This window comes from Loxodonta africana, chromosome 22, assembly GCF_030014295.1.
Source record: "Loxodonta africana isolate mLoxAfr1 chromosome 22, mLoxAfr1.hap2, whole genome shotgun sequence".
Lineage (NCBI taxonomy): Eukaryota > Metazoa > Chordata > Mammalia > Proboscidea > Elephantidae > Loxodonta > Loxodonta africana.
In genome coordinates this window covers 36,765,638-36,792,553 of record NC_087363.1, presented here as the reverse complement: position 1 = coordinate 36,792,553, position 26,916 = coordinate 36,765,638, and the positions used below count along the sequence as shown (strand labels likewise).

General features: G+C 53.0%; 1 protein-coding gene across 3 annotated transcripts; it reads right to left on the bottom strand.

The window, feature by feature from the left end:
- Positions 1-477: 477 nt before the first annotated feature.
- HDAC11 (histone deacetylase 11) lies at positions 478-18,884 on the bottom strand. 3 transcript variants are annotated; one of them, XM_010589934.3, is made up of 10 exons: positions 18,827-18,884; positions 17,709-17,857; positions 15,364-15,464; positions 9,335-9,451; positions 8,094-8,136; positions 6,082-6,158; positions 4,988-5,050; positions 3,902-3,998; positions 2,621-2,799; positions 478-2,440 (listed from the first exon to the last, which is right to left on the bottom strand). In XM_010589934.3, coding segments are annotated over exons 1-10 (1,044 nt in total). In that variant the 5' UTR covers positions 18,829-18,884; the 3' UTR covers positions 478-2,224. The 3 variants fall into 3 exon arrangements, with proteins under 3 accessions (XP_010588236.2, XP_023403634.2, XP_064130884.1); XM_023547866.2 differs by lacking the exons at positions 8,094-8,136; positions 15,364-15,464; XM_064274814.1 differs by lacking the exons at positions 8,094-8,136; positions 15,364-15,464; positions 17,709-17,857; positions 18,827-18,884 and adding an exon at positions 9,707-11,132.
- Between the last annotated feature and the right edge of the window lie 8,032 nt (positions 18,885-26,916).

Below are 26,916 nucleotides of genomic sequence, written 5' to 3'. Positions count from 1 at the left end.
ACCACCTGCCTGAACCCCTCAGCCCCAGCATGGAATCACCAGCCCCATGTCAACGCCATCCCAGGGTGACAGACCCCCATACATGCTCCAACTGTAGCTCAAGGCTGGAAGCCATCCCTTGTCCGCACAGAGCCACCCTCACAGTCCAGCTCTGCCAGCCTGCCAACCCCCATGATTTCCCAGACCCCATTCCCAGGGGCCCTAGACTCTCTTGTCTGAAGAGCAACATCCTTGCCCTAACCCCACCCCACCTGTCTCCCCCCACTAAATTTGAGGCAGCTGGTACAGAGCGCGAGTGTGCACACACATACACATGCACACGAACAGCGGGTCCAAACCTGGCTCTACCACTCGCTAGATGTGTGGCCTAATTCCTCTCCTCTCTAAACCCTGGTTTCCTCATCTGTAAAATGGGAACACTTGCCGACTTTGTAAGACTGCGAGGATGAAATAAAACCCTAGCATGTACTGGTCACGTGCTGTGTGAATTCTAATCTTTATTTCATGTCATTCTCAGAAAGGAGTGGGAGTTCATGTCAAGAACACGCAGCAGCTGGGTCCACTTAAGAGCCTTTATGATTCTCTATGAACAGAAGAGAAACTCAGTAACACCAAACCATGTGCACTGCCTGCCCCGACGCCACAGGCCTGCAGCGGTAATGCATGGATGTCAGGTACCGAGAGTCAGGTCCACAGGGACTACTGGCCAAGGCGGGGGGGTCCAAGTACATTGTTAGTCCTTCCAGGTCCAGGCCAGGAGGTTGGCACATTTGAGTCAATTGGGGATCTTGGAACTCTTTCCCCCTAGCAGAGGGAGAGTAAGGGAAATGTGGGGGCATCCCCCAGATGACCACAAGCACAAGTCCCATCAGTGGGGCTGACCGAGAGCAGGGGACACCTCAGCTGGCCCACTTTCCCTCCCCTGACTGTGGTCAAGGCCACAGTCACCGGCTAAGAATATGCCCAGGCAATGGAGGCGGTGGACATTCCCCCTGCCTGGCTTCCTCGGCAGCCCTGAATGTCCCCTTCGGATTAGAGCTGAAGACAAGGCCAAGGCCAGGGCCAGAAGTCAGGGCCCATCTGGAACCCTGGACACAGAGATAGGTCAGGAGGTGAGGCCTGTGGAGGCAGCAGCCCTACCCAGGGCCCCACTCAGCCACCTACCCTCAGAGCCTCCTGGTGTCCTGGCCATGATGGAGACTACTGGTTGCCCTCCAAGAACCTCCCCACAACCCCCTAGTCTGGCCTTGCCAATGCCTCAGGCCCTACCTGGGGCTGTAGTTCCTGCATCCATCCCTGATACCTACCTGCCAGGCCTTGCCTTCCCATGACCCCATCTTCCTCTGCCCCCTGTCCACCTGGGTCAGCAGCCGCCATCAAGGCTACTGTGCCCAAGCTCCTCCCTGAGCTAAGGATCCTCCCCATAAACCTGCAGATGAGACCACTGCTGAGGTGGAGGTTTGGGGGCTCACAGGCCTCCTCATCCCTCAATCACACAGGAGGGCTCTCAGAGAGCTGGTTCAGCCCTTGGTTTATTAAGGGGAGTCCCAGATGGGAGAGGCAACTGTACCCCCTTCCCTACTGCCCTCAAATCCAAGGCCAGGTGATCTGGGAACCCCCTCCCCACATCCTGGAGCCTAGCTCAGCACCCTGCTCCCAGCCCCGTCCCTGGACACACCTGCTCCTCACACCCTGGCTGAGGCACGGAGGGGAGAAGCAAATCTCATGGACGCAAGAGCAGGGATGAGGCCAAACGTGGTAGAGATGGAAGATTCCTCGATCTGATCTGGGTCTGACTTTCTGGAACACCAGAACACCCCACCTCCAGGGCCTCCCTGCGGCTTCCCGGGCCTGACCCATCCTCTCTCCTCTGTGAACTGCCTACCTCCTTTCTCTTCTCTTAGACGACTATGAAGACTCCATGCAGGGTCTTCCCCGGGACTCAGGCTCTGCCTTCTGTTCCCACCCCGCAGAGGGGCCTGGAGACCCTCCCAGCTGCCATGGGGAGAGTGGAGGAGCTGCCAGCCCAGTCGGGGCAGGCCCCTGCCCCTCCGTGCTCTCAAGAGGCCACACAGGTCACTCTCCCTGCCTGGCAGCCCACGCCTCCTAGCTGGCTGCCCTGCACCGCCCCTCAGGCTAGAAAACCAAAAGCACTAGATCAGGTGGGCAGGCAGGTGGGCTGGGCTCAAGGCAGGCAGGGAGGCGACCAGCAGGGCAGCTCAGGTCAGGGCACTGCCATGGGCAGCAGAGGTGTGTCCGAGCTCTGTGCAGAGACGCTGCGGGACTTGGGCCCAATGAGCCCCAGGCCATGCAGATTGAGAATCGAGTCAGCTATGATGCGGGCCGTGCGCTTCTGGTACCCGCCCGACGTCACCATGAGGATGGGCACCTGGTGGCCACGGACCACTCGGAACACGAGCTCATCCCGCTTCACAATGCCCTGTGTAGTGGGGAGGAGGGTATCAGAAGTCCTGCTGCAAGTCTAACCCTGGCCCAGGTTGACTGCTGTTGCTTCTGCTTAGCTCTTCTCTGACATCAGAAGCACCAGTGCCCGCCCACTTTTCCTGCCACCGCTAAGTCCCCAGAGCAGACCTCCTCCCACCTCAGGGTCAGGACCTACCTCTGGGCTGATGGACAGCCCCCCAAGGCGGTCCCCCTCAAGGACATCGGTGCCTGCGTTGTACACGACCACGTCCGGCCGATGCTCCTGGAGGGCCTTCTTGATGTTCCTCCCCACCTTATCCAGGTACTCATCATCCTCCGTGCCCCACTCCAGCTCCACCTTTCGCCTGATAGCCTCTGAGACACAGACAGGAACAGTCCCAGGTTATAGAGAAGGGAAACTGAGGCTCAGGAAGGGGAAGATTGCCCAGGGTCCCAGAGCCCTCAGTGCCCTAGCCCTGACTGGAAGCCAGTCGGCCTGACTCCAGAGACAAAGGCACTGGTCTGCTTTTTATCTCACCCAAAATTAACCTAAAATGATTATTGAGAGCTGCAGAAAAAAGGAAGTGAAGGAGAAAAGGGGGATTAGAGCAGCAACACTTTTGCCCTGGTTATTCACGGACCCAGGTCGGCAATGTCTAATTTTACTGCCCAGCCATGTGGACACCCTGCTGTGCCCTCAAGCTCGAAGTCAACACATGCAAGATTCAGTTGAGAAGTTGGTACCTTGGCTATACCAGTGGCTGGCCTACCTTCCCCAGACTTGCTCACACCTCATGTATACGTGCCCCCAGTCTGCAAACTGAGCAACTGCCTATGCTTTCAAATCTCATCTCAGAGTCTCTGTCTTTTAACTGATGAGTTTAACCCACTTTCATTTATTTTAATGACTCTTGTATTTGAGAAGAGCCCTGGTGGCAGTAGTTAAAGTACTTGACTGCTAACCAAAAGGTCAGTGGTTTGAACCACCAGCCGTTGTGTGAGAGAAAGATGTGGCGGTCTGCTTCCATAAAGCTTTACAGCCTTGGAAACCCTGTGGGGCAGTTCAACTGTCCTACAGGGTCTCTATGAGTTGGAATCGACTTGATGGGAGTGGATTATTATATTTGAGCTTATTCCTGCCATCTTGTTCTGTATTTTCTATTTATATTTTTCTCCTTATTTCTCTTGTGTCCTTCCCTACCTTCTATCACACAGATGCAGACCTAGGAGAAGGAAATTCTACTAAATGAGGGTGATTTAAGAACCTACATGCGTGTTTAAAGCAAGTTTATGTGATCTTGGGTGGGTCAAGTGACTTCCTTAGGACTCAGTCTCCTCATCTGTAAAATTGGAACGGTCCCCACCTCACAGGGATGCTGAGGACTTGTGCAGGGCCCAGCACACAGGAAATACTCAGGAGAGCAAGCCCCAACCAGCAAGAACACAGGTCAGAGTGAGGGGCGGGACAACAACTCACGCTTGGCAAAGCGGTCCCCGGGGTAAATGTGGCGGTTGTAGACGTCCATGATGTACACACGCTTGTCCCCCATGAAGTCCCGCTCATGCCCATTGCCCTGTAGAAAGAACATGGAGCCACCTGTAGGCAGGTGACCTCCCCACCCCTGCCCCGGGAAACTCCCCACAGGCCTGGGCAACACTGCTGTCCCTGCTGTTAAGCGGCAGAGCTGGGATTCAACCTCAAAACATGGCCCATGACCTTCACGTGACCTTGAGCCAGCCCCAGACCTGTGCTTCCTTTTTCTGAGTCCTGGCCTGGCCACCCTCTCAAGTCTGTGGTGGGATCAGTTGGGCTTATGGATGTGAAAGCATAAACTGTGAAGGGCTGTGCACATTTGGGAGGGCAGCATCTCCCGACTTGGTCCAGGAGCTCAGTGTCCCACGAGCTCAGAGCAGGTCCCAACCAGAACAGAGATGCAATGGTAGTGGTGCGGGGGGCCTTCCAGAACCCCTGTCCCTGACCAGAGGAGCCAGCTTTGGATTCGGAATCCTGAGAAGAGGTGTCTCCACACTTCAGCGGTGTGCCCCCTGGACAACGAGCTCTTACCAGTGGCTTTAGGGGCCTGTGCAGCCCTGAAATGTGTACATGACCTGTGTGTGAGGGGCGGGTCCACAGGTTCACCAGCCTTGTGCAGGAAGTCGGCGCCCCAGATGGACTAGGAAGCAATGGGGAGCCATGGCAGAGTTTGGAGCATGAGAGTAACGTTGCTAGGCTGGGTTTTAGGAAGAGCTATCAGCCTGGTATGCGATGGGGCAGGGGAAGCAAGCTGGAAAGTGAAGGGAAGGTGGCCAGGATGAGGGAGGGGAAGGCCTGGGTTCAACCCTCCACCCTTCCCACACTGGTTAGGGTAAGTGGGCAGAGGGACAAAGACAGCCCTTCTGCTTCCAACTTGAGAGGCAGGAAATCAGGGCGAGGTGGCAGAGGCCAGCTTGGGGCTCTAAGTGTTCCCAGAGGGAGGGAGGCCCCTAGTGAGGGCTCTGTACAACAGACAGGCTTCTGGGGGCATGGGGAGGTCCCGGAGCCTGGGCCCACATTGGCACTCACCTGGTGGGCATCGAGATCAATGATGGTGGCTCTGGAGATGCCCTCCACACGTTCAAATAGAAACTGTATGGGGAGGAGAAGGGAAACGTGAGGACTTGAGTGGGCTGGAGGATTTGGAGTGCTGCCCAGGTGGGACCGGGGGCTTGGGAGGGCAATCCTGCATGTGAGCAAACAAACAGACCAGCAGGCAGAGCTGCAGGAGGTGGTCAGGGAAGGTTCCCTGGAGGAAGGGGTATGTGCTACTGAAGGGCAGGAGGTCAGGCCTGGTCCTCAGTGACAGCCCAGGGTTCCCAGGACCCCAGAGCTCTGGGAACCCTCCCCCAAGGTTGTGCCTGGAACTCCATCCCCAATTTCTGCTTCATCCTACAATGCCAAGTTCTCATGCCTCTTCCTTCAGAAAGCCTTGCTTTCCCTCCCCACCCTCCAAGGTCTCCTGTGCTCCCCTGTCCTGACCTGCCTGCCTCCCCATTAGTCCATGTGCCCCATGGAAGCTGGGAACACCTCAGCTCAGTCCTGATGCCCAGCACGAGGCTGGGTGCAGAGTGGGTGGGTGTTCCAGGGCCTGACAGACATGGAGACCAGGGCCAGTCTGCCCCTCAGCTGTGCCTTACCTCTCTCAGCCTTGGTGTCCTCATCCATAAAATGAGGGTAAACACAGATTCTATTTCACAGAGAACAGAGGCTGGCACGGAGGCAAGCATGCTCTAAATGCCAGTTGCTCCCACTACCACCACCACCATTATCATCTCTCCTCCTCCTCTTCCTCCCTCTCCTTCCCACGATTCAATCTTTTCGATGTACGTCCCTCCCTGACCCAGGTCCCTGCCACCTTCAAGGGCTGTAATATCCACCTTCCTTCACAGGCAACCCCTCTAAGCAACACAGAAGAAGAGGAAGGGTCAGGCTCGAGTCAAAGACTGGCCAAGTCACCCAGCCAGCCCGACCCTCTCTGAGCTTTGGTCTCCCTTTCTATAACATGGGGTGAGAACACCACACTTGGCGTTGCGGGTAGGATCCTGGCCCCAGCCCTGGGCCTGGCCAGAGAGGGCTCTTGGAAGCAAGCGCCCCCTCCCTCGCCTCTGCCCACAACTTACCTTGATGGCAAGTGTGATGTCCGCATAGGCACAGAAGCCCCCGCCCCGGTCACTGGAGCAGTGGTGGAAGCCGCCCCCTGCAGGACAAACAGAGATGCTAGTCAGGGCCAGGCTTCCATGCCTCCGTCCTCCCAGCATCCCTCACTCCCTGGCTCAGTTCCTAGGGCCCGCTCCTTGGACTCCAGGTGGGCAAGGGAAACTGAGCAACTGGCACATCTCCAGCTCTGGGTCAGGAAGTGGCTGTGCCATTGTGACCACCACTGCCCAGAGCAAGAGCTCTCTCAGGGTCTCTGGACAAGTCAGCAGCAGCACCCGCTTACCCCCCCAGGTGACAAGAGCTCACTCCTTTCCACAGCAGAAAGCTGCTCCTTGTTCCCAGAGCTGGGGCCTGCCTCCTGTGACTCCCTCATGTCAGGGTGTGTTGGGGGGACAGGCTTAATATGGGGCTGCCTAGATTTTGCAGGTGGTAGAGGTGATGGAGCCCTGATGGCACAGTTGTTAAGAACTATAGCTGCTAACCAAAAAGTTGGCAGTTCAAATCGACCAGCCACTCCTTGGAACCCTGTGGGGCAGTTCTACTCTGTCCTATAGGGTCGCTATGAGTCTGAATTGACTCAATGGCAATGGGTTTTTGGGTTTGGGTTGGGATGGACGCCCTCTGCTGGTCATGGCTGCCCTTGGCAATGCGGAGGGCCCTGGAGGCCGGGGTCCAGCTCCATCTACCCTGCCTGCTCCCAACCCTGAGGCCCTAGCCTCAGAGCCTCAATGCCCTGCAAAGACCCTTGCCCTGCAGGCCCTGGGGAATCTGAGCTGCGAGGCCCTCTGAAATTAGCCCAGCACCTGCCCCACATATACAGAGTGTGAAGCTGGGCCCACAGATACAAGGAGCTTGTCCTTCTCACCTCTCAAGCAGCCACTGTTGGGTAGTGATAAGACAAAAAAAAAAAAAAGACAAAAGCTCACATATATTGAACTTGGACTCCTCACCAGGCACTGAGCTCACTGAAACCTTCCTGCAGCCCTATGAGGGGGATACTATAATCATCACCCTCATTTTACAGGTGAGGCACAGAGAGGTTCAGTAGCTTGCCCAGGGTCACACAGCTAGCTAATGGCAGAACTAGGGTTCAAACCCAGTTGGATCAGGACCAGCTCCCTTAGCCACTCTGCCAGGCCATAATGCCTTCCAATATGGGGAGGGCTGGTTCAGGCCCTGGGCTGGAACTCTGCCATCAATACACAGCAGAATGCCACCACACCGTCACTACCCCTGACCTAACACTGGGTCCTGGCGACATCAACACCCCTGAGACTCAGGTCCTACCACTGCAGAGTTCACAGACAACGGGGCCTTGCTTGGGGCTCTGGGCAAGCCACTGGGCCTCTCTTGACATCCATTTCCTCATCCATGAAACGGGTCTGGTAACAATTATGCCAGGCTCACATGAGAGGCCTGAGAGGAAAGGGTTTTGCAAGCTGTAAAGTGCTGTCCCTCCATGGGTGACAATGGCAGGGCCCAGGAAGCCTGCTGTGTGCAGCCCTCCCATGAGTCAGTCTTGTGGGAGAGTCCAGGGCATGTACAGACCCCACTGCTCTGGGGCTGAGGAGTGCAGGCCCTCAGAACCCCTGAGAAGAAGATGGCACTGATCCTGGGTCTGTCTACCTACCACAAGATAACCATGTCCCCATGGGCTGTCCATCAGGAGGTGGCACGGAGCCTTTCAGGGGAGCCTCATGGAAGCAGGCTCAGCCCCACACAGAGCTGCCCGGGATGGCACAGGCTCTCTGAGGGGAGGGAACCCCCCCTCACCAGACATGAGAAAAGGGGTCCTGGAGAGACAAGGATCCCACATCCGATGGAGGGACCGGCTGTCCCTCCCAGGTGCTACCTCCAGGAGGCCACGTGAAGAGCATCAGACCTGTTCATGCACAGTGCCGCCCCCATGGTTCCTCCAGACCCTCCCTGCCCCTGGACCCCTGCAGCTGGACATTCCCGGGGCTGCAGCACTTACCCACATTGATGGCCCAGCCCCGCTCCATGGCCAGCTTCCCTGCCTTTGGAGACAAGCACAGGTGATGCCAGGAGCCCGGGTCATTTACCCATTACTTAGCCCTTCCCCAACTGTCTCCATGGGCTCTGGGTGGGGATGAGCTATGTATGAGGTGGGGGGCACCCCCAGCATTCCCAGAGTCAGTCCCAGAAGCAGTCCAGATGGACTGGCATATGACAGGGGCAGTGTGGGAGCCCCTTTGCAGTTTTGCGAGGAAAACTTGAAGAAACGTGTGTTAACTACTTATCGTCACACATGAGCTGACAATGATCTTAATGAGGCTCTGAAAGAGAACATAGACTATTTTTTGCTCAAGGCAATTCAGTAGACTGAATACTGAGATCCTGTAGGAGATCCCAGTTTTGGGGTGGGCAGTGATAGTCTCCTAACCAAATAAAGTACAAATTCTCAAAGCTCCAAGGAACATTAGCAGGCGGTGTGGGGGCGGTGGGGGGAGGGTGGAAGAGTAATGGAAAGCTAATGCTTTAACAGGTAGAGTTTCTGTGTGGGCTGATAAAAAAGAGCTGGAAATAGCCGTGATTATACAACATGGTGAATATGCTTAACACCGATGAAGTGTACCCTCCAAGATGGTTAAAATGGCAAATTTTATGTTATGTTTTTTATATTATACCACGATTAAAAAAAAAAAAATAGAGGAAGAAAAACAAAAAAACCTAGAGGGATCAGTAAGGACTGATCTGGGCTGGGTTAGCTCCTCAAACATTTGAGTCTGGAATGCTCCTCTGCCTCCAATCACCTTGGCAGCCTGCAGCGAATTTTTAAGGAAACTACATGCTGGATGGGAAACCTCATTTTCCCTTATTGCTACACCCATGATGGGGGTGGGGGGACATCATCCATCATTTAATTACGGGGTTCAGTCTTCCACCCTGAATTTGGGTATGCTGGAGCCATAATTTCTGGATATGCTCTTTGGGAGATGGGCCCTATCTTATATACCAGCATATACGGTAACGCTAACAAAAGGCCATTGGTGTGGGAACAATGAATTCTAACGTCCCAGGATGGAAAAGGCTTTTTGGAGAAAGGGGCATTGTTGCTGGGCTTTGAGAAATATTTAGGATTTTGTTCAACTACCAAGTGGGGGGAGGGCATTCCAAACGGAAAGTCCAGGGTGGGGAGGAGCCCAGGGTGTGGGGGCCCCAGCCCACGCCCCTCCTTCCCACTTCCCAACCTACCATGATGGTTCCTCCTGTCTGGGTCCGAAGGGGCCTCAGCACCTTTCTCTGCACAAGGAAGTTGGGGAGGAAGATGACAGGGGGGATTTCTGTGATGGTCGCGACGGCAAAGGACCACTGTGGAAAGAGACACAGCCCCTGATCTCCGCTGGGCAATCAGACGCCCTGTTCAACGCTGTGAGGGCAGTTTCACATTGGCCCTGGGTGAACTACCTGGTCAAGGGAAGTTCCCTTCATAAGAAACAGGAGCACCCCTCCCCACCACCCTCAGGCCCCACAACAGAGCAGTCTCAAGCAGTTGGGTTTTCCTAGAGTGAAGTCAGCCACGTTCTTAGCACTCCCAAGCCCTTGGCCGCCCTCTTGTGGCAATACCAGGATCCGCAGGGGTCCAGATCACATCCTTGTAGCTGGAAGATGGCTTCGGGATAACCGTACAGAAGGAGACACTGACGCCTGAGCAGGGAGGACCTGTCCAAGTCACATAGTGAGCCATGGACAGAGCCAAGACTGGAAACCCAGGTCTCCTTCCTCCTTCCCTTTCACCGTTGAGAATCATTTATCCCAGCTGAGTTTTAAGGTGGGAGAGACCAGAGCCTGTCTAGTAACGGGCAGGAGACAGTAGGGTGGGAAAGAGACAGGCCAAGAGCCGGTGTGCTGGAGGAAAGGGAGCATGCTTGGAAGGGTCAGGTGGGTGCGTTGACCAGGAGGAACCTACGCAAAGCAGAGGCAGCACCCCTCTCAGGCCAGCAAGGCTGAGGAGAGCTGGTGGCTGGGAAGGCTGGCACGCTCCCCACACGCCCTCCCTCAAGGGAGCACAGAATTGCACCCATGAATGCCTGAAAGGAGAGGTGCCCATCAGGCCCTGCCTGGGGGTCCACCTGCTGTAACAAGCAGGTATTAGAGCTAGACTATGAATGTCTGACAGCCGTAGAACCCACCCCTGTGTTGTGGGGCGGGGGGTGTGGGTGTAGGTGAGGGCAGGGCTCTGCCTGAGGTCAGCCTCCTCACTCACGAATCATTTGCCCAGAGCAGGCTCCATGTGGTAGGTATGGAACCATTTTTTCCATGAATAAATAAATGAACAAAGACCATTGAAGGAACAAATTAACTCACTGTCTCCCTCCTCGCTAAGCAATCCAGGAGGGGATGGAGATCTGACGAAGAAGCCACAGCTCTGCCTCTTGAGAGGCCCAATACATATTAAATAAAGCCACTAGAAGGGTATTTCTCTAAGTGTGTTCCACAGCAACTGGCCTATCCCAATACTATACCGAGAAAGGGTTCCACGGTCAAGTAAGTTTGGGAAACACTGCTTATGCTGTCCACCTCTTAGAAATTCACAAGGCACTTTGGCATGTTAAAGGCTCTGAGAGGTTGTGTAGTAAAGAATCCTCTTACTTTGCTTCACCCACTGTCTCCCAAACTTTTCAAGCACAAGCCCTGCCTGCCCTTTTGCTTTTTACAGAACCTTCTACAAAACTGGAGTCGTGCAGGACACATTTGGGAACCTCTAAGCTAGGGTGAATTTTGCATGGTCTGGGTGCCTGGCATGAAGCCCCCGGGGCAGGGATGGAATCCAGCCAAAGGGAGAAGGCGTGAGTCTGCAAAGCTGGGAGCCTGGGCGTGGGAGGCGGAGACTTAGGAGAGCGACAGGGGGGCTGGGCACTTCAGCGTCTCCTCTGGTCCTGTGGCACTTTCTGCACAGCAGTGACGTGACCTGCTCACGCTCTGGACCTGGACTGTCCAACCTAGTCACCACCAACCATATGTGGCTACTTACACATAATAAGGAATGAATAATTTTGTTTTTTTAATTAAAATTTTGTTCTTCAGTCACATTGGCCATATTCCAAGTGTTCAAGAGTCACCTGTGGCTCGTGGCACCCAGATAGGAGAGAGCAGGCATAGAACATGTCCACTGCTGCAGAAAGTTCCATGGTCAGTACTGTTCTAGTAAAGACCACCGGTGGCTGGGGTGAAAAACAAGTGGGGGGGGGGCGGGCAGACTGGCAGCAGAGAGTGGACAGGGCTGGGAGGACAGAGGAGGTGGCAGGGATGAGAGGGCAGAGCCTGGGTGAGTGGCCAGATGTGGAGGGGAGGGAGGAGGGGGGCAACATCTGGAAATTCATTTACTGACAAGGGGGGGGCGGCGCTGAAAAACAGAATTCCAGTGCCCACAAAGCCCCAACCGAGGCGCTCCGGGGGCAGTCAGAGTGGAAGCTCTGGGTAGCAGTCTGGCAGGGAGGGGTGGGCTGGGGGGGCCACAGTGGAGGGGACAGATGCTTTATCTTCTAGGGCAGCTGGCCAGGGTGGGGCTGCCCAGACTTGCAAACGGTCAGGCCCTCGATCACCTCACCCTGGGCCAGGGCACTAAAGGACTGGGCTGGGTGGCAGTGGGTGGGGACGGGCTCAGGGCCTCCTCAGAGCCAAACTGCCTCAACCCCAGACTCAATCACTGGCTACGAATGTGGGCTCCCCGCCCCCCAGAAAAACCAAAACCCACTGCTGTCAAGTCCATTCTGACTTATAGCTCATAGGGTTTCCAAGGCTGTAAATCTCTACATCTTTCTCCAGGGAAGCTGCTGGTAGTTTCAAACCACTGACCTCTCGGTTAGCAGACGACTGCTTTAACCGCTGTGCCACCAGAGCTCCTTGTGGAGCCAAAAAAAAAAACTCATTGCCATTGATCCCAACTCATAACGACCCTATAGGACAGAGCAGACCTGCTCCATAGGGTTGCCAAGGTGGATTTGAACTGCTGACCTTTTGTTTAGCAGCCGGTCTCTTAACCACTGTGCCACCAGGGCTCCCTTGTGGAGCACACCCCTTTAAACAGGGGTTCCTCTTCACAAGGCCTCCAATGTGGGCTTAACATGGAAGCCTGTCAGAAAGGCCTGACCTCACAACCCAATTCAAAATACCCCTGCTGGGTCCCCTCCAGAGTCCCTAGGTGGTGCAAATGGTTAAGTGCTCAGCTGCTAACTGAAAGGTTGGCAGTTCGAGCCCTCCCAAAGGCACTTGGGAAGCAAGGCCTGGCGCTCTACTTCTGAAAAATCAACCATTGAAAACCCGGTGGAGTATACTTCTATTCTGAGTCAGAACGGTCTCCACGGCAACTGATCTGGTACGTGGTAGGGGCCCCCTCCACCCCCTTCCTTTGCTCCCCACAGCACTTAGCAACTTCTAACACCCTATATCATTCACTTGATGCTAAATGCCCGCTCCACGGTCTCTCTTGTTCTATCTCTGCCGCTAGAACAGGGCCTGGTGCTCTCTGAATACTAGCGGGATGAGTGTGACCTGAGCGCTGCCCAGCATGGGGTGAACAAGGACAAGATGTGTACGCTGCATCTGCGCTAACCCACACCCCACGGCAAATGGTCACTGGGGTCAGCAGAAGGCAAGAGCCCTGTGCTGGCCCAACCCAACCACCACCCTTTGTGGGACCAACTCTAGGCCTTGCACATAGTAAGTGCTCAATAAAAGTTTGTTTCCCTGAACTGACATTGCCTTGCAAACAGGCTACTGCTTTTCCTTCAGGGCCCAGGCAGGGGCCCAGAATCAGGGTGGGGGGCAGAGCAAGGTGGGGCAGGGAGGGGTGGGTACTCCCCATACACACAGAACCAAAACGGCCAAGGAACAGTCCCTGGGAGACCTGTAGGACTCTCCAAGGACAGCTCTCTGGATGCTTGCAGCAGAGAAAAGGAAAGAAACATTGCAGGCAACTGGCTGAATGGGGGGGAGAAGGAGGTCCTTTGCTGCAGCCCCCAGACGCCAGCAATGTCTGAAATAGACATGGGTCTCACCTGAGCAGCAGAGTACCTGGGACAAAATCCAAACACCTCCCCACGGCCTCCAAGACTTCGTGACCTGGCCACTGCTGCCTCCCTGACCTCGTCTGCTTCACCCAGCTCTTTGCTCCCTCAGCCCAGCCCCAGCACCCCTCCAGGATGCTCTTCTCCTCTGGCAATGCTCTTCCTTCAAAGCTCCACCTCAGTGTCATTCTTCAGTCTTAGCTCAATGCCACCTCCTCCATGACGCCTTCCCTGACCACCCAGTCTAAATAAGCACACCTCCACCCAGTTACTCTCTATTTTTACTTTTCTTCCTAGCCTTTGGTGCTCTCTGAAATGCTCTTGTGTGTTTACTGCTTTATCTCCAGTCTCCCACCATGAAAATGCGAACCCATGGGAGTAGGAACCTGGCGTCTTATTCTCTTTGTACCCAGCACACAGTGGGCACTCAATACAGGTGTGCTGGATGACTGAATGAAGACTTCTTCACCTTAGTAGGTGCTATGGAAATCATTGTGCTTCGCCTTTTGCTCTGGCTGCCAGGGAGCTTCAAATCAAACATGCAGCTCAATCCCAGAACCTTGGTTAGCCTTTCCAATTGACACATTCGAATTCTCCCCCTGTCCTTGACTTCAGTTTTCTACTTGGGACTTTCTCATAATACTTATGACATAACAGGCTTCAGTCGATGCTTTGGAACCCCAAGGACAGGCATGCGGAAGGCCATCTCCCCATCTACAACCTTTCTCTCGGTCCACTCATTCCAGTGCCGGCCCCACCCTGTGCTGGTGTCTCACTGCCCAGCTCAAACCCCTCATCTCTGCTCGCACCTCACCCTCTGGATTCTGACCTCCTGGTCCAGGCCCTGGGGCTGTGGACTGTGTCCACACATGCCCGGGCCCAGGAAACGAGGACAGCCAAGTGCTGGGCTCCCTGCCAACGCCTCACACACCTCCCTTGCCCAGGAACCAGGTGTCAGCCTCTTCCTGGTAATCTTTCATGAGCTCACACTGCCATGGCCTCATCTACAATTCTCACAGCTCAGGTCAGGTGGCAGGAGGAGGGAGGTAGCAGCCATGGCCCGCGTCTGGACGCCCTGACTGAAGACAGGGTCTCCAGCAGGCCCACCCCTACTTCCTGGGTGGTCTTGAACAAGAACAGCTCCTCTCTGGCCCTGGCTTTTCAGCCCATAGAGCTGGGGGCCTGGTGATCTCTGGCATCCGCTATGGCTCTGAGTCTAAGACAAATCCAGCCTTGAAGACCGGGGCTTGGGGTCAGGGCTCCCACACTCTTGAGGGCAGAGCACCTGTGGCATCCCTGGCCTCTCCCCTACCAGGGCTCACGCTGGCTCCAGGTGCTGATACCCCCTCCCGCCTCCCCTCTGCCCTCTGGAGTGGACTGAACTCCAGGCTCTCAGAACCCAGCCTGTGACAGTTTTGTGGGCTCCTCTAGAAAGAGGCCACAGTGGGCAGCCTGGGAGCCCAGGGCAGTCTGCAGGTGGGATTTTAAAACCGTCAAATGCATTATCCCATTAACAAATCAGAAATTCCACTGACTAATCCAGGTCTCTGGCTTCTCTTTGAAAACCAGAGGCTCTGGCAATGCCGGGCCTAGTTTTGAAGGGACTGTCATTCTCCAGTTCACCCCCCCTGCCCCCCACCCCACCTGCCCACTTGCTTATACCTCAAATGAGATTTTAGCCCAGCAGTTTCTGACAAGTCTCTATCACCAGAAGTCCTTGGAACAGAACCTTAAACTTCAGCCCAGTACAAAAACAGGCCAAAGTGAAACAGCTCTGGTTAGATGGACTAAAGGGCTGGGTTCCCCCCACCCCGTATATCACGCCAGCAGTAGTCTTTAATGCCTGTTCACAGAGCCCAGATTTTAAGTCACCCATGTAGAAGCGCAAAGTCCTGTACAGTTTCAATCTCCACCAAGTGGAGCTTTCATACCCCCAGCAACGGGGAGTTCACTACCACCTGGAGCAGCCTAGCCCATCCCTGGTATCTCCCTTTTTATAACATTCTCTCCTCCTTCCCTTGGGGCCATAGACCATTTTATGCTCCCCCAGCCCCAGTGACAGAAGTGGGAGCCCTCAGGCTGTGCTTCTCCAGGCTGAGCTGCTGCCCCCTCTCCACTGGCGGTGGCTGGCCATCTCCAGCCCCCTTTCCACCTAGTCCCATAAGCCAGGAGGGGCTCTGGGCAGGCAGCCCCCCAGGGCCCACTACTCTGTACCTTCAGCTCATTGAGATAGCGCCTCGTGTGCACCACCAGCAGGTCCTCCTCCGAGGCCTCCCGTGCCTCCACCAGCAGGCTATCCGACAGAAGTTTCTCCTCTGAAATCACAGAATGGAGCCCTGCTGCCTGCTGACCTCCACGCCAGGCCCCGTCCCCAGGCTGCAGACTTGGCTGCCCCATCCTTGTCCTCAGAGATGGAAGGGACTACTGGCTCTTGGGCATTCTGAGAACGGCCACCGTCCAGGCCAGCGAGCACACTGGTCAGGCCCTCGTACTCGGACATTGTCACACAGTGACCCCATGTTTCCAAGCCACTAACAGCCACATGGTGAGTCCAGGTGTGAGTGAGCAATTTTCAGAGGCAGGTGGCATAGGCATCAAGAACACTGACCCTCCAGGTGAGTAAAGCTATTGTCGATTCTCTGCCTTCTGAGGACATCCAGAGAGTTGCAGGGTGATGCTGGCCTCCCACTAACGCCTGCCTGACACTGCTCCTTTTTAACCTGGAGACAGTAGGCCATCGGCTCACAGCCTGCAGGCAGCAGAAGGCCTCAATGGAATCACACTGCTGTGTTTTCATGGCATTTCTTTTGTACCATGACCTTCTATTTATGGCAGCTGAAACTGGCTTTTCCCACTTAGATGACTTCATGTTTCCTTTTAAAACAAGTTTAAGTATTTAAAAACAGAGGCTAAGTAAATAAAAATAGGGAGAAAATGATGGCACAGGTGGTATGAGGAGATGGCCAGGCCCCAAGAATGGTTTCAAATGACTGATGTTTGGGAAACACTACATGATTTCATCACCCCTCACACGCACCAGACAAGATTAGCTCCGTTTGGCAAAGGAAGAACCTGAGGCTGAGAGTGGGAAGTGCAGCAGGGCATAGGGAGGATAGGACCCTGGTGCTCTGGGTTCTAGGAAGTTGAAGTGGCATGGTCAGACTTTAGTGGACCTATTTTTAATGCATCAACCTTAGAAACCAACCCTGATAGAAACCAGCTGGTTGCACACATTTTTCACGTATAGCTCCATGCAGGTGCTCCTCCTCCCAGGATACTCCATGGCTCCCCATTGCCTTCAGATAAAGGACCAATTCCTTTCTGGCAGGACATTTGAGGCCTTTCACCATATGGTCCCTGCCTTCTCTCCACCCTCATCCTCAAAGGAGAAAAAGAAGGAACTCAGAGTTGACTGTCAGCTCAGAGACAGGGAGACAAGGAACCCATGTACTGAGCCCATGGGTGACACACGAGTCTGAGAAGGGGCAACCAGAGGAGAACTCAGGCTAGGTCTGCTGGAAATGGTGCATAAGGGTCCATATGCAGGAAGGCCAGAGGCCTGCGAGGTCTGAGGCGGGCTCAGCTCCACACACCTCACCTAGTGTCACAACTTTCCTACCTAATATTTTTCTTTCTGCTCACAACTACAAATGGAAAATCACTACCGTTGCCAGAAATAGAAGTTAACCAAAAAACAAATACAGTGGAAACACACTGTTATTAATCTCTAATTGGATCCTGTTTTCTGCAAGGCACAGAGGCTTGCTCTAAATTTGTTAAAAAGGGAAATGGGCAAGGCTTCAGAGGTGTTAAAGACAGGCTAGCCTCAAAGTGAGACTTTCTCCTTGATGTGATCAAAAGGGTGGTGTGGTTTAAAGATATTCAATGCTTCATCTTATGCCAGGTAACACTTCCAGGTAACATTTCCTACCTCCCTCCATGAAAGAAGCCTTGATAGAGGAAAAAAGGAGAATAGTCATATACCAGTCCCATGTCATGCCTGAATTTCCCACGGAAATCAGACCAGTGATGTAGCTACAGCTAAAATGAATGTGCTCCAGAGCACCACCTTGCTCAGCAAGGAGCCCCACTGGAAGCCTGGGGTTCCAAGTTCCAGACCCCACTCTGCCACTTAGGAGCTTTGGGCATGTTTCCCAACCTTTCTGGGCCCTACTTTCCCCCATCTGTATTCAAAGGTTGGAGCAAAGGTTCTCTGCCCCTGGGCTGAGCTTGCTGAACATGGTCACTGGACTTCTTCAAATTTTTGCTCTTCTGTGTTCATCATTAATCAGCTCCCTTTCTACTGGGCCTTCCCGGGCAGAGGCAGAGCTCAGGTTCACAGCCATGGGAAGCCGGTGTGGGTTTGAGACAGGCACATACGGTGCCTAGAGGGCTAGGTTGGAAAGTCCTTTGACAGCATGGGTGGAAAGCAGTCTGGGGGGCTACTGGAGGTGGGAAGGTCTGAGGCTTGTGTTAGAGGAAAGACAGTAGGGACGATGGGGATGGGGGACAGGTGGGGTAGAGGGAGTGGATGTAGGGTGAGAGGCAACCTTCCATACCTTTGAGGAAATTGATCACTTTGCCCCATTTCCCCGCGTCGAAGGGGTGCAGCCTCTCCAGGCCCATGAAGGTGATGTTGTAGCGCGGAGAGTATACGATGGGCCAGCGCGTCTCCGGCACAGCCTGGTACAGCTGGGTTGTGTGTGGCCTTCAGTGAGCACAGATGGGGCGGCCTCAGTGTGGAGAACAGCTGTCACAGCTGCCCCCTCCCCACGAGCCTGCTTAGCTGACCACACAGCCCTGACCCAGCACTATTGCTCCCAGGACCCAGAAAGGGGCCACTTAACAACGGCAGTGGCAGCAATAACAATCTTGACTAAGTGCTCACTGTCCTTCCCTGACATACCTAACCCCATCTTCACAACAGCCCTGGAGGCAGGCACCAAGACCACATCAGAGGCTCAGAGAGGGGAGGACGTGCCCAAGGTCACACAGACAAGGGGTCTGTGGAGCAGCGGGGTGCCCGGGATTCCCCACCCCCACCGGTCTGGCTGCAAGGCCTCAGCATTGCACTCCCACGCTACAACCATCACACCCAACAACTGTGCGGCCCTGGGCCCTCAGCCTCGGTTTCTTCAACTGTGAAATGTGGGCTGTTGGGAAGATTGAGATAATGAATTGCAAGAGTCCTAGCACAGAAAGCTCCCTGTCCATGAGAGCTGGGGTTACAGTTCCCAGAAACAGCAGGTCTGAGCTCACGGAGGCTGTGGCCCAACCCCGGACCGGGGGCGAGGGTCACCTACGGCTCCGCCGAGGGGCTAATCCTCCCTCCCACCCCGCAGCCGCAGCACCAGCACCAGAAACCCGGCACCAGGGGCCTCTGCACAGCTGGTGGAGCCCGGGGGAGGGCAGACGTCAGACCCGCGCATGTCGCTCACCCCCGCCCGGCCTGGACTGCGCGGCCGAGTCGCTGTTCCTCCGCCGCGAAGGGGCTCCGGGCTGGCCCGGCGCGCGGGACCCGCCTAAGCGCACCCTGCGCGGGCGCCCCTGGCCCTCCGCGCCTGGGCCCGCACCAGGGGCCGCCCGCGCTCTCACGCCTTTGTTCATAAGGACCCCTGGGGACCCCCGGGGCCAGGCTCGGCGTTCCACCCCGCATCCCCACCCCCGCCGCACTCACATCCCGGGGCCGGGACCTCCCTGCGGTGGCAGCCGCTCTACGACCGGGCGGGGCGGGGCGCCGGTAGGGGCGGGGCCCAGCCCAGGACACGCCCCGGCCCGGCCGCCTCCGCTGGGGGGCGGAGCTCTGGCGGGCTCGGCTCCGCCCCGCTCGCACCGGCGCCTGCGTCACAGAGGAATGGAATCCCGCGGGGAGCTCGCCGCCAAGAAGGAGGCCACGCCCCCAAGGCCAGGCAGGCCAGAAGTCCCGCCCGCAGCAGGCAAATACCCAGTGGAATCCCACCTGACTCGGGATGCCACGCCCCTTTATGGGAGGGGCCGCGGCGAGCTTTCACCACTGCGCGTCACGGAGGGTTGGAGCCTACGCCTTCGCCCCGCCCAGGGGGAGGAGTTATTCTAATTCCTCCCTCCTCCCGGCGCAACCTTTAATCCCAACTGGGTAGAAACAACGCCAGACCGGAGGAAAGGCAGGCCTGGTTTCCCCGCCATGAAGGAGCTCTGGTGGCGCAGTGGTTGAGCACTCGCAGTGTAACAACTGTCGGCGGTAATCCGCCAGCTGCTTCTGGGGAGGATGATGTGGGTTGGAACCCACCAGCCGCTCCTCACTCGCGGGAGAAACATGTGGCAATCTACTTCCGTAAAGAGCCACAGCCTTGGAAACCCGGGGGGCAGCTCTACTCTGTCCTGTGGGGTCGCTGTGAGTTGGAATCTACCCAACGGCAATGGGTTGGTTTTGGGTTCCCTGGTGGCTGGCACTCTACGACCTTGGGCGAGTGTCCGTGTTCCCTGCTCCTGCTTCCTTGAGTTAATGAGGGATTGTTCTGGCATTGCCGCCTCTGACCTAATGGGACCTATACCTCTGTGACTTGAGGCTGCACAAGAGTGAGCCCCCTGCCTCTGCCCCATCTTCAGTGGCTCCGACCTGAGACAAGTCTTTAAACTTAGTTTCCCCATCCGTAAAGCAGGGCTGGTGATCTCATCTTCAGGGTGCACTCCCCACCCCCTCCCAGGAAAGCCAAGACAAGGCTGAATGAAAGCTGGGAGTGTCTATGGGGCAGGAACCCGGAGGAGGCCCCGACGACAGCCCCAGAGGACAGAGACAATGGGCCTCTGTCTGCCCAGCTGTCCCTCCAATCAAACAGAAGCAGGTGACCATAGGGCTGCCAGGAGCATCGTCTGGACCACGGGTGGCATCAAGTGCCGTGCAGCAAAGGGGAATGGCACAGGGTTTTTTGTTTTTTTTTGCATATTTTTTATTGTGGTAAAATATATATAACAAAACATTGGTCGTTTCGAACCTACTCCTATGAGGAGGTCCACCATCATCGCAATTTTATGTCGAGGTAACTGAGGGTTTGGCCTGGGTTGAAACCCAGACCCAGCCACCTGCCAGTGTTTGGCAAGAAAGCTTCAGCTTTCTGGTCTTTCATTTCTGCGTCTGAAAAATGAAGTGATACCTGCTCAGCCTGCCTCAGGATAAAGTTGAGAAGAAAGACATAGTATTATTTAAAGAGCGCTTAGCATGTGCTAGGCTCAGTTCTAAAAGCTTTATACTCAGTTAATCTTTAAAACTACCACCTGTCTGTCAGTTTGTCATACTGTGGTGGCTTTCACGTTGCTGTGATGCTGGAAGCTACACCACTGATAATTCAAATCCAACGGGGTCACCCATGGCGGACAGGTTTCAGCATAGCTTTCTGACTAAGACAGGCTAGGAAGAAAGGCCTGGAGATCTGAAAATCAGTCAAGGAAAGCCTTATGGATCACAACAGAACATGTCAGACTTGCTTGCTTTGGACGTGTCATCCGGAAGGATCAGTCGCTGGAGGAGTATATCTTGTTCTGTGAAGTAGAGGGTCAAAAGGGCGTGGGAGGCCCTCAGTGAGATGGATTGGCACCGTAGCCGCAAGGATGGACTTGGACATGCTGGTGATCACAAGGACATAAGGTTACCTTGAGTCGGAGTTGACCTGACAGCAGCTAAAATAACCCTGGGGGGAAAACTGGTTACTTCCGCTTTCCGAATGAAGAAACTGAAGCACAGAGTGATGGAGTAACTTGCCCAAAGGCCAGGGATGTAGACAAGTGTAAACTATAGCCCACAGGAGGAAAGAACTAATATTCAATAACAACAAGTGAGACAGTGCATGCAGCCCTGTGTGCCGTGGGAGAGGCTGACTTCATTTCAGGGAAATGGCTCTGTGGTTTGGGAAGCCACACTGATGAGCCTTTGGTTGGGAGAACAAGGGTCTGGGGCTATCTGGGCCAGGAGCTAAGGCCAAAGGGAGTAGGAGTGCTCTGGGTAAGACAAGGTTTTATTTAAATTGTTCCCCAGTGGCTGAAGAGATCTGGGGAGCCTGGGGGGCTTGAAGAAGGGCGAAGGCACCCGACACCACATTTCAAACCCCCATGCCAGCCAAGGACCACCTGCCCACACTACAACCTGTAGGAGAAATAAACTTCTGTCATTCAAGCTGGTGTATGGGGCCTCTTTGTTACAGCAGTCTACCATGTGCTGTCTAAGACATGGACACTGAGGATACAGCAGTGAACATAGAAGATGAGGGCTTTGCCTGTGGCAAGCTCACAGTTTAGTGGGAAAGACAAACCTGGAACAAAGAAAAAATCATAACTACAAACTGTGCTAAGTGCTGTGAAGGGCACAGCTGATTGTGTGAGGGACAAAATGGGGGCCCAAAATATACAGTGGTCAAGGGAAGCCCCTTTGAAGAGAGGAAACTTATCCCACATTTTAGCCATGTATATTTTATTTTTAAATGTCATTGTGATGAAAGAAGACACTGAGCTATTCAACATTGTATACTTATTATTTTCCCCTTTCATGAAATCTTGGAATAGATTTCAACTTAAAATGAATAAGAAACCCCCAAACCATAATGCCTGCCACCCACAGGTCAGCCAGGTAAGGACGGTGGAGAGTGGAGAACATCCACTGGTATTCTGGCTGCCTTTGGACATGTCTCCAGCCCTTCCTGAGCCACTCTGTAACAGGAGTGAGTTGAGCTTGAGAAGTGACCCTGCCTACGGTCTCCAGGACTGCCTCCAAATGCCTTGTTGACCCAGAGCCCTTATAGGGCCTGTCACCATGGAAAACTGATACTGTCGTGGCCACCTCTGCCTACCAGGAACTGGTCCAATCTGCTAACCAGGTGATGCCCAGAGGGACAAGAAGTCACTGCATTTGTGAGAGCTCCTGGGTACACGTAGAGTACATGTAGAGCCCCCAGCTGCAACCTCAGTCACACGAGGTTGGCAGCGCCTCTTGTGACTGGCAGCAATGGGCCTAGGAAGTTTGCACACAGTGGAATGGACGAAATCATCACTGCACCTCTGGGCTCCGGGCAGTGCCTTGTACCAGTGAAGACAGGCACCGAGGGGATTCCATGGCCATGGGAGCTCGTTAGTCACCAGTGCTGCCGGGCCTCTGTCACGCGTTCTTAATTAGCTCCACTTCCCACCACGGCCTGGGAGGCAAACAACACAAAGCACACACACAGATTCTCCTCAGCTATGCTGATGGAGAGAGAGATACAACACCCCACAACCACAGGTGCAGACACACAGCGTCACAATCACACAGCTACACAACCGCAGGTACAGACACAGCCTCACGATCACACAGCTACACAAACACAGGTGCAAACACACAGCCTCACGGTCACACAGCTACAACCACAGGTTTAGACACACAGCCTCACAGTCACACAGCTACACAAACGGGTGCAGACACACAGCGTCACAATCACACAGCTACACAACCACAGGTACAGACACATAGCCTCACAGTCACACAGCTACACAAACACGGGTGTAGACACACAGCCTCACAGTCACACAGCTACACAAACACGGGTGCAGACACACAGCCACACAGTCACACAGCTACACAAACACGGGTGCAGACACACAGCCTCACAGTCACACAGCTACACAGCCACAGGTACAGACACACAGCCTCACGATCACACAGCTACACAAACACGGATGCAGACACACAGCATCACAGTCACAAAGACACGCACGCACAGTGTCGCAGTCGCACAACTACACACAGCCTCCGATTCCCAAGCACAGATTCTCACAGACACAGACCGACAGTGCCTTCCACCATGTTCTAGCCCCAGATTTGGCAACGCCTGCATATACTGGAGTGTGTTTCTCTGGCTGGCCTAGGACAAGGGTGGGGTGCTCAGTAATACATTATGTGGTTCCCTGAACGTCTCAGGAGCTAAGTTATCTTCTTCCTCACCCTGTCCCTTCACTAAAAGGGGAAGTGGCTGGCACACAAATATTGAAGGAGAGAATGAATGAATGAATGAATTAAAGAATACCAGGAGGACACAGATGTAGCCATTATATACACGCCAGGGGCAAATTTGGGTTTTGTTGGGCCTGATGTTTACACAATGGAAGGAGGTTCTTTAAAAAGGATTACAACTAGGATTACAAGATTAGATCTGGGCCTCGGAAGGGACCACAAACTCATGTGGGAGCCCACAAATGCATGTTGGAGCCCAAGCACAGGTGTCCACAGACACGCACACCCATAGGGTCCCTCCCCAAGCACTCCCCCAAACCTGTCCTGCTGCCTTTTCGTGAGGATGAGAAATGGAGGCCCAGGGAGGGAAGGCACGAACCCTAATTTGGATCCTCATGGAAAACAGTAGAGTCCCGGGTGGTACAGTTAATGCACTCAGCAGCTAGCCAAAAGATGGCAGGCGCCTCAGGAGAAAGGCCTGCATTGAAAACCCGATGGAGCACAGCTCTTCTCTGACATGCGTGGCGTCACCATGATTCGGAGTCCACTCAATGGAACAGGTTCTCTTGGAGCGGGGCGACGGTTCTTGTTTGTTTTTTTTTTTTTAAACAGCCGTAAATCATTGTATACATAAGGAGAACTATTATGCGTCTTTCTGGAATGCATGAGACTGTAAAAGGTTTTCTTTTTAATGCAGGAAAGCATAAAGAAAACGAAATTGGCTTGCTATGCCACCACACAGATGATCCCAGCAGCATTTAAAAAATAAAGGTAATGCATGCATACATTCAGAAAATTCAAACAGTTCCAAAAGATTATTAAATGAAAATGAAACCTTTCCGATCTCAGTCCCTCTCCTAAGAGATCATCACTATTTTGCATTTCCTTCCTGAACACTTTCCTGTACCAGCACTTTTACTTAAAAAAGAGAATCGCCGTCTGTCCACCAGTTGGAATCTTTCAATGTTTCACCTTAAACACATCTTTGCAGATCTTCCCAGATCAACACGACCTCATCTACCTCCTTTTTGAAGGCTGTGTTTTTTTCCATTGTAAAACTGTGTCCTACGTCAATATATGTTAAATTCCAGTTTATTTTCTCTTTCAGTGCCCAGTGGATTCTTAGTCACCGGGGTATACTTCTGCATGTATTTCCACAGGGTCGACTAAACCTAGAGGTGCGCATCAAAGCTCACATGCGTTTTAAATTCTGGTAGAAATTGCCAAATTGCTCTTCAGTGGTGTGATGGCTGGTGTGGTGCTGTGATGGCTGGTGTGGTGCTGTGATGGCTGGTGTGGTACTATGATGCTGGTATTTCAAATACCAGGAGGGTCACCCATGGTGGACAGGTTTCAGCAGCGCTTCCAGACTAAGACAGAAAGAAAGGCCTGGTGATCTACTTCCAAAAAATAGTCAATGAAAACCCTATGAATCACAATAGAATATTGTCCAATATGGTGCTGAAAAATGAGCCCCATAGGTTGCAAAACACTCAAAATGTACAGTGGCCCCAACAGTGGACTCAGTGGTCATGAAGATGGTGGAGGACTAAGCAACGTTTCGTCATGGTGTGCATAGACCGTCATGAATTGGAGCTGATTCAATGGCAACTAACAACAGCAACAATTTACTTTATCAACAATATATGAGTCTGATTCCCCGCACTCCTATTGTTCTGCCAATCTAAGGAGTAAAAAGTCTTATCTCTGCTTTTTAACAACTTTATTGAGTTACGACTCGTACATACCATACAATCAAAAGTGTACAATTCAATAGTTTTCAGTATATTCAGTTTTACATCCAAATTTACAGTTTTAGAACATTTTCATCACTCCAGAGAGAAACCCTGTACCTGTCCCCATTAGCAGTCCCTCCTGCCTCACCGCCCCCCCACCCCCGTTCCCCAGCTCCTGGTATTCACTAATCTACTCAGTCTCTATGGAATTAACTATTCTGGACATTTATGGAAATACAATATGAGGCCTTTTGTGTCTGGCTTCTTTCACTTACCTAAAAAAAACCTAGTGCCATTGAGTTGATTCCAACTCATAGCGACCCTATAGGACAGAGTAGAACTGCCCCATAGAGTTTCCAAGGAGCGCCTGGCGAATTCGAACTGCTGACCCTTTGATTAGCAGCCATAACACTTAACCACTACGTCACCAGGGTTTCCTCTTTCACTTAGTATAATGGTTTTTTTAGGTTAATTCGTTTTATAGCTTGTATAACGGGGTTTTTATCAGTACTTTGTTCCTTTTTATGGCTGAATAATATTGTGCTGCATGAATGGACCACATTTTGTTTATCCATTAACATTTGATGCACGTGTGCATTGTTCCATAATTTGGCTATTGTGAATAAGGCTATTATGAACATCCACGGACAGATTTTTGTGTGGACAGCCGTTAAATTCACCTAGGACTCAGTGTTGTTTTCATAGGCATTTCTTTTCATTCTGAGTGAGATTGAGCTTCTTCGTGAGCTGCCTGTTCAAATCCATTGCCTAGTTTGCTCTTGGGTTATTTGCCTCTTTCCTATTGATTTGTATGAGCTCTTTCTTAGCAAAGGAAATGAGTCCATTCTCTGGCATATGTATTAGAATTACATTTCCCCAATTTGCCAATTGTCTTTTGACTATGGAGCCCTGGTGGCACAGTGGTTAAGAGCTCCCCTGCTAACCGAAAGGTCGCAGTTCGAATCCACCAACTGCTCCTTAGGAACCCTATGGGGCAGTTCTACTCTGTCAGGGAGGAAGGCCGAGTTTGTGGTGTCGGTGGGTTGCTGGAGTTGATGGCAGGGAGATGAGGTAGTTCCCATTGGCTTGCTTCTGGGTTTTGTTTGTTTGCTTTTTTATCGATGTGGAGAGAGCATTAGCTAAGAGCGATATGAGGTAGGAGGAATGAGAGATTTGAAATGAGAACATGTCCAACAGTTCTCCAGGAAAGAAGAAGAATGAATTTACCAGAGAAATGTGGTGGGAGGTTCTGGCTGACTGTAAGATACAGTTGAAGTGAAAATTGATAGCTCCACAATAGTGCATCTTCCTGTCTAGGAGACAGGGAATCGTTCTATTCCCTTATGTCTTCTTTGATGCCACTCTGTGGAGTTTTAAAATGATCCTTCTGTCACTTTAAATGATACGATGTCTTAGAGTGAACTGTCCTTGCATTCCTAGGATAAACTCCTTTCATGATCCGCCAAATTCTCTTTGCTAGTATTTTATTTAGGATTTTGGCAGCATATACAGTCTTGCAACTTAGTTTTTACACCATCTTTATAGAATGTTTGTATCTGTGTTATATTGAATTCATAAAAGTCAATTAAATTTATCCTTTTTAATGTTCTGATGCAGCTTAAATAATATCTTCATTTTCTGCTTCATTAAAGTTTGAAGGAATTCTCCTGTAAAACCTTTTGGGCTTGGAACTTTTGGGGGACGGTTTTAATAACTTTCTCAATTTCAGGGAACTAATAGATATAAATGATGAGAGAATCTGGCTCAGAGACTCCTAGAATCCTAGGATTGCCTGTGATTTTTCCTCTACCTTTCCTCCCCCTTTTCCACTTGGTGATACCCACCTTGTTCTCAAAGGATATCAGCCCAATGACCCCTCCATCCCTGTCCCTCCCGCACCATCTCCTCTCCTATGAGGCCTCCGTACACTTTAGTGTTATTCCTTCCAGTGCCTTCCGTTGCCCTTCTCATGGAGTCTGTTTATCTTTCACAGAAGACAAGGCCCTGCATGAGCTGACTTTGCCTTGCTGTACAACTTCACACAGTCCCACTCTAACCTCAAGCATTCCAGCCGTC

Excerpts from the sequence above, each read along its gene's own strand:
- HDAC11 (XM_010589934.3), bottom strand. Across the intron at positions 15,465-17,708 it reads AGTGATCAATTTCCTCAAAG|AGGAGAAACTTCTGTCGGAT; the intron begins GTATGGAAGGTT and ends CTGTGATTTCAG. Across the intron at positions 5,051-6,081 it reads ACATCACACTTGCCATCAAG|TTTCTATTTGAACGTGTGGA; the intron begins GTAAGTTGTGGG and ends CTCCCCATACAG.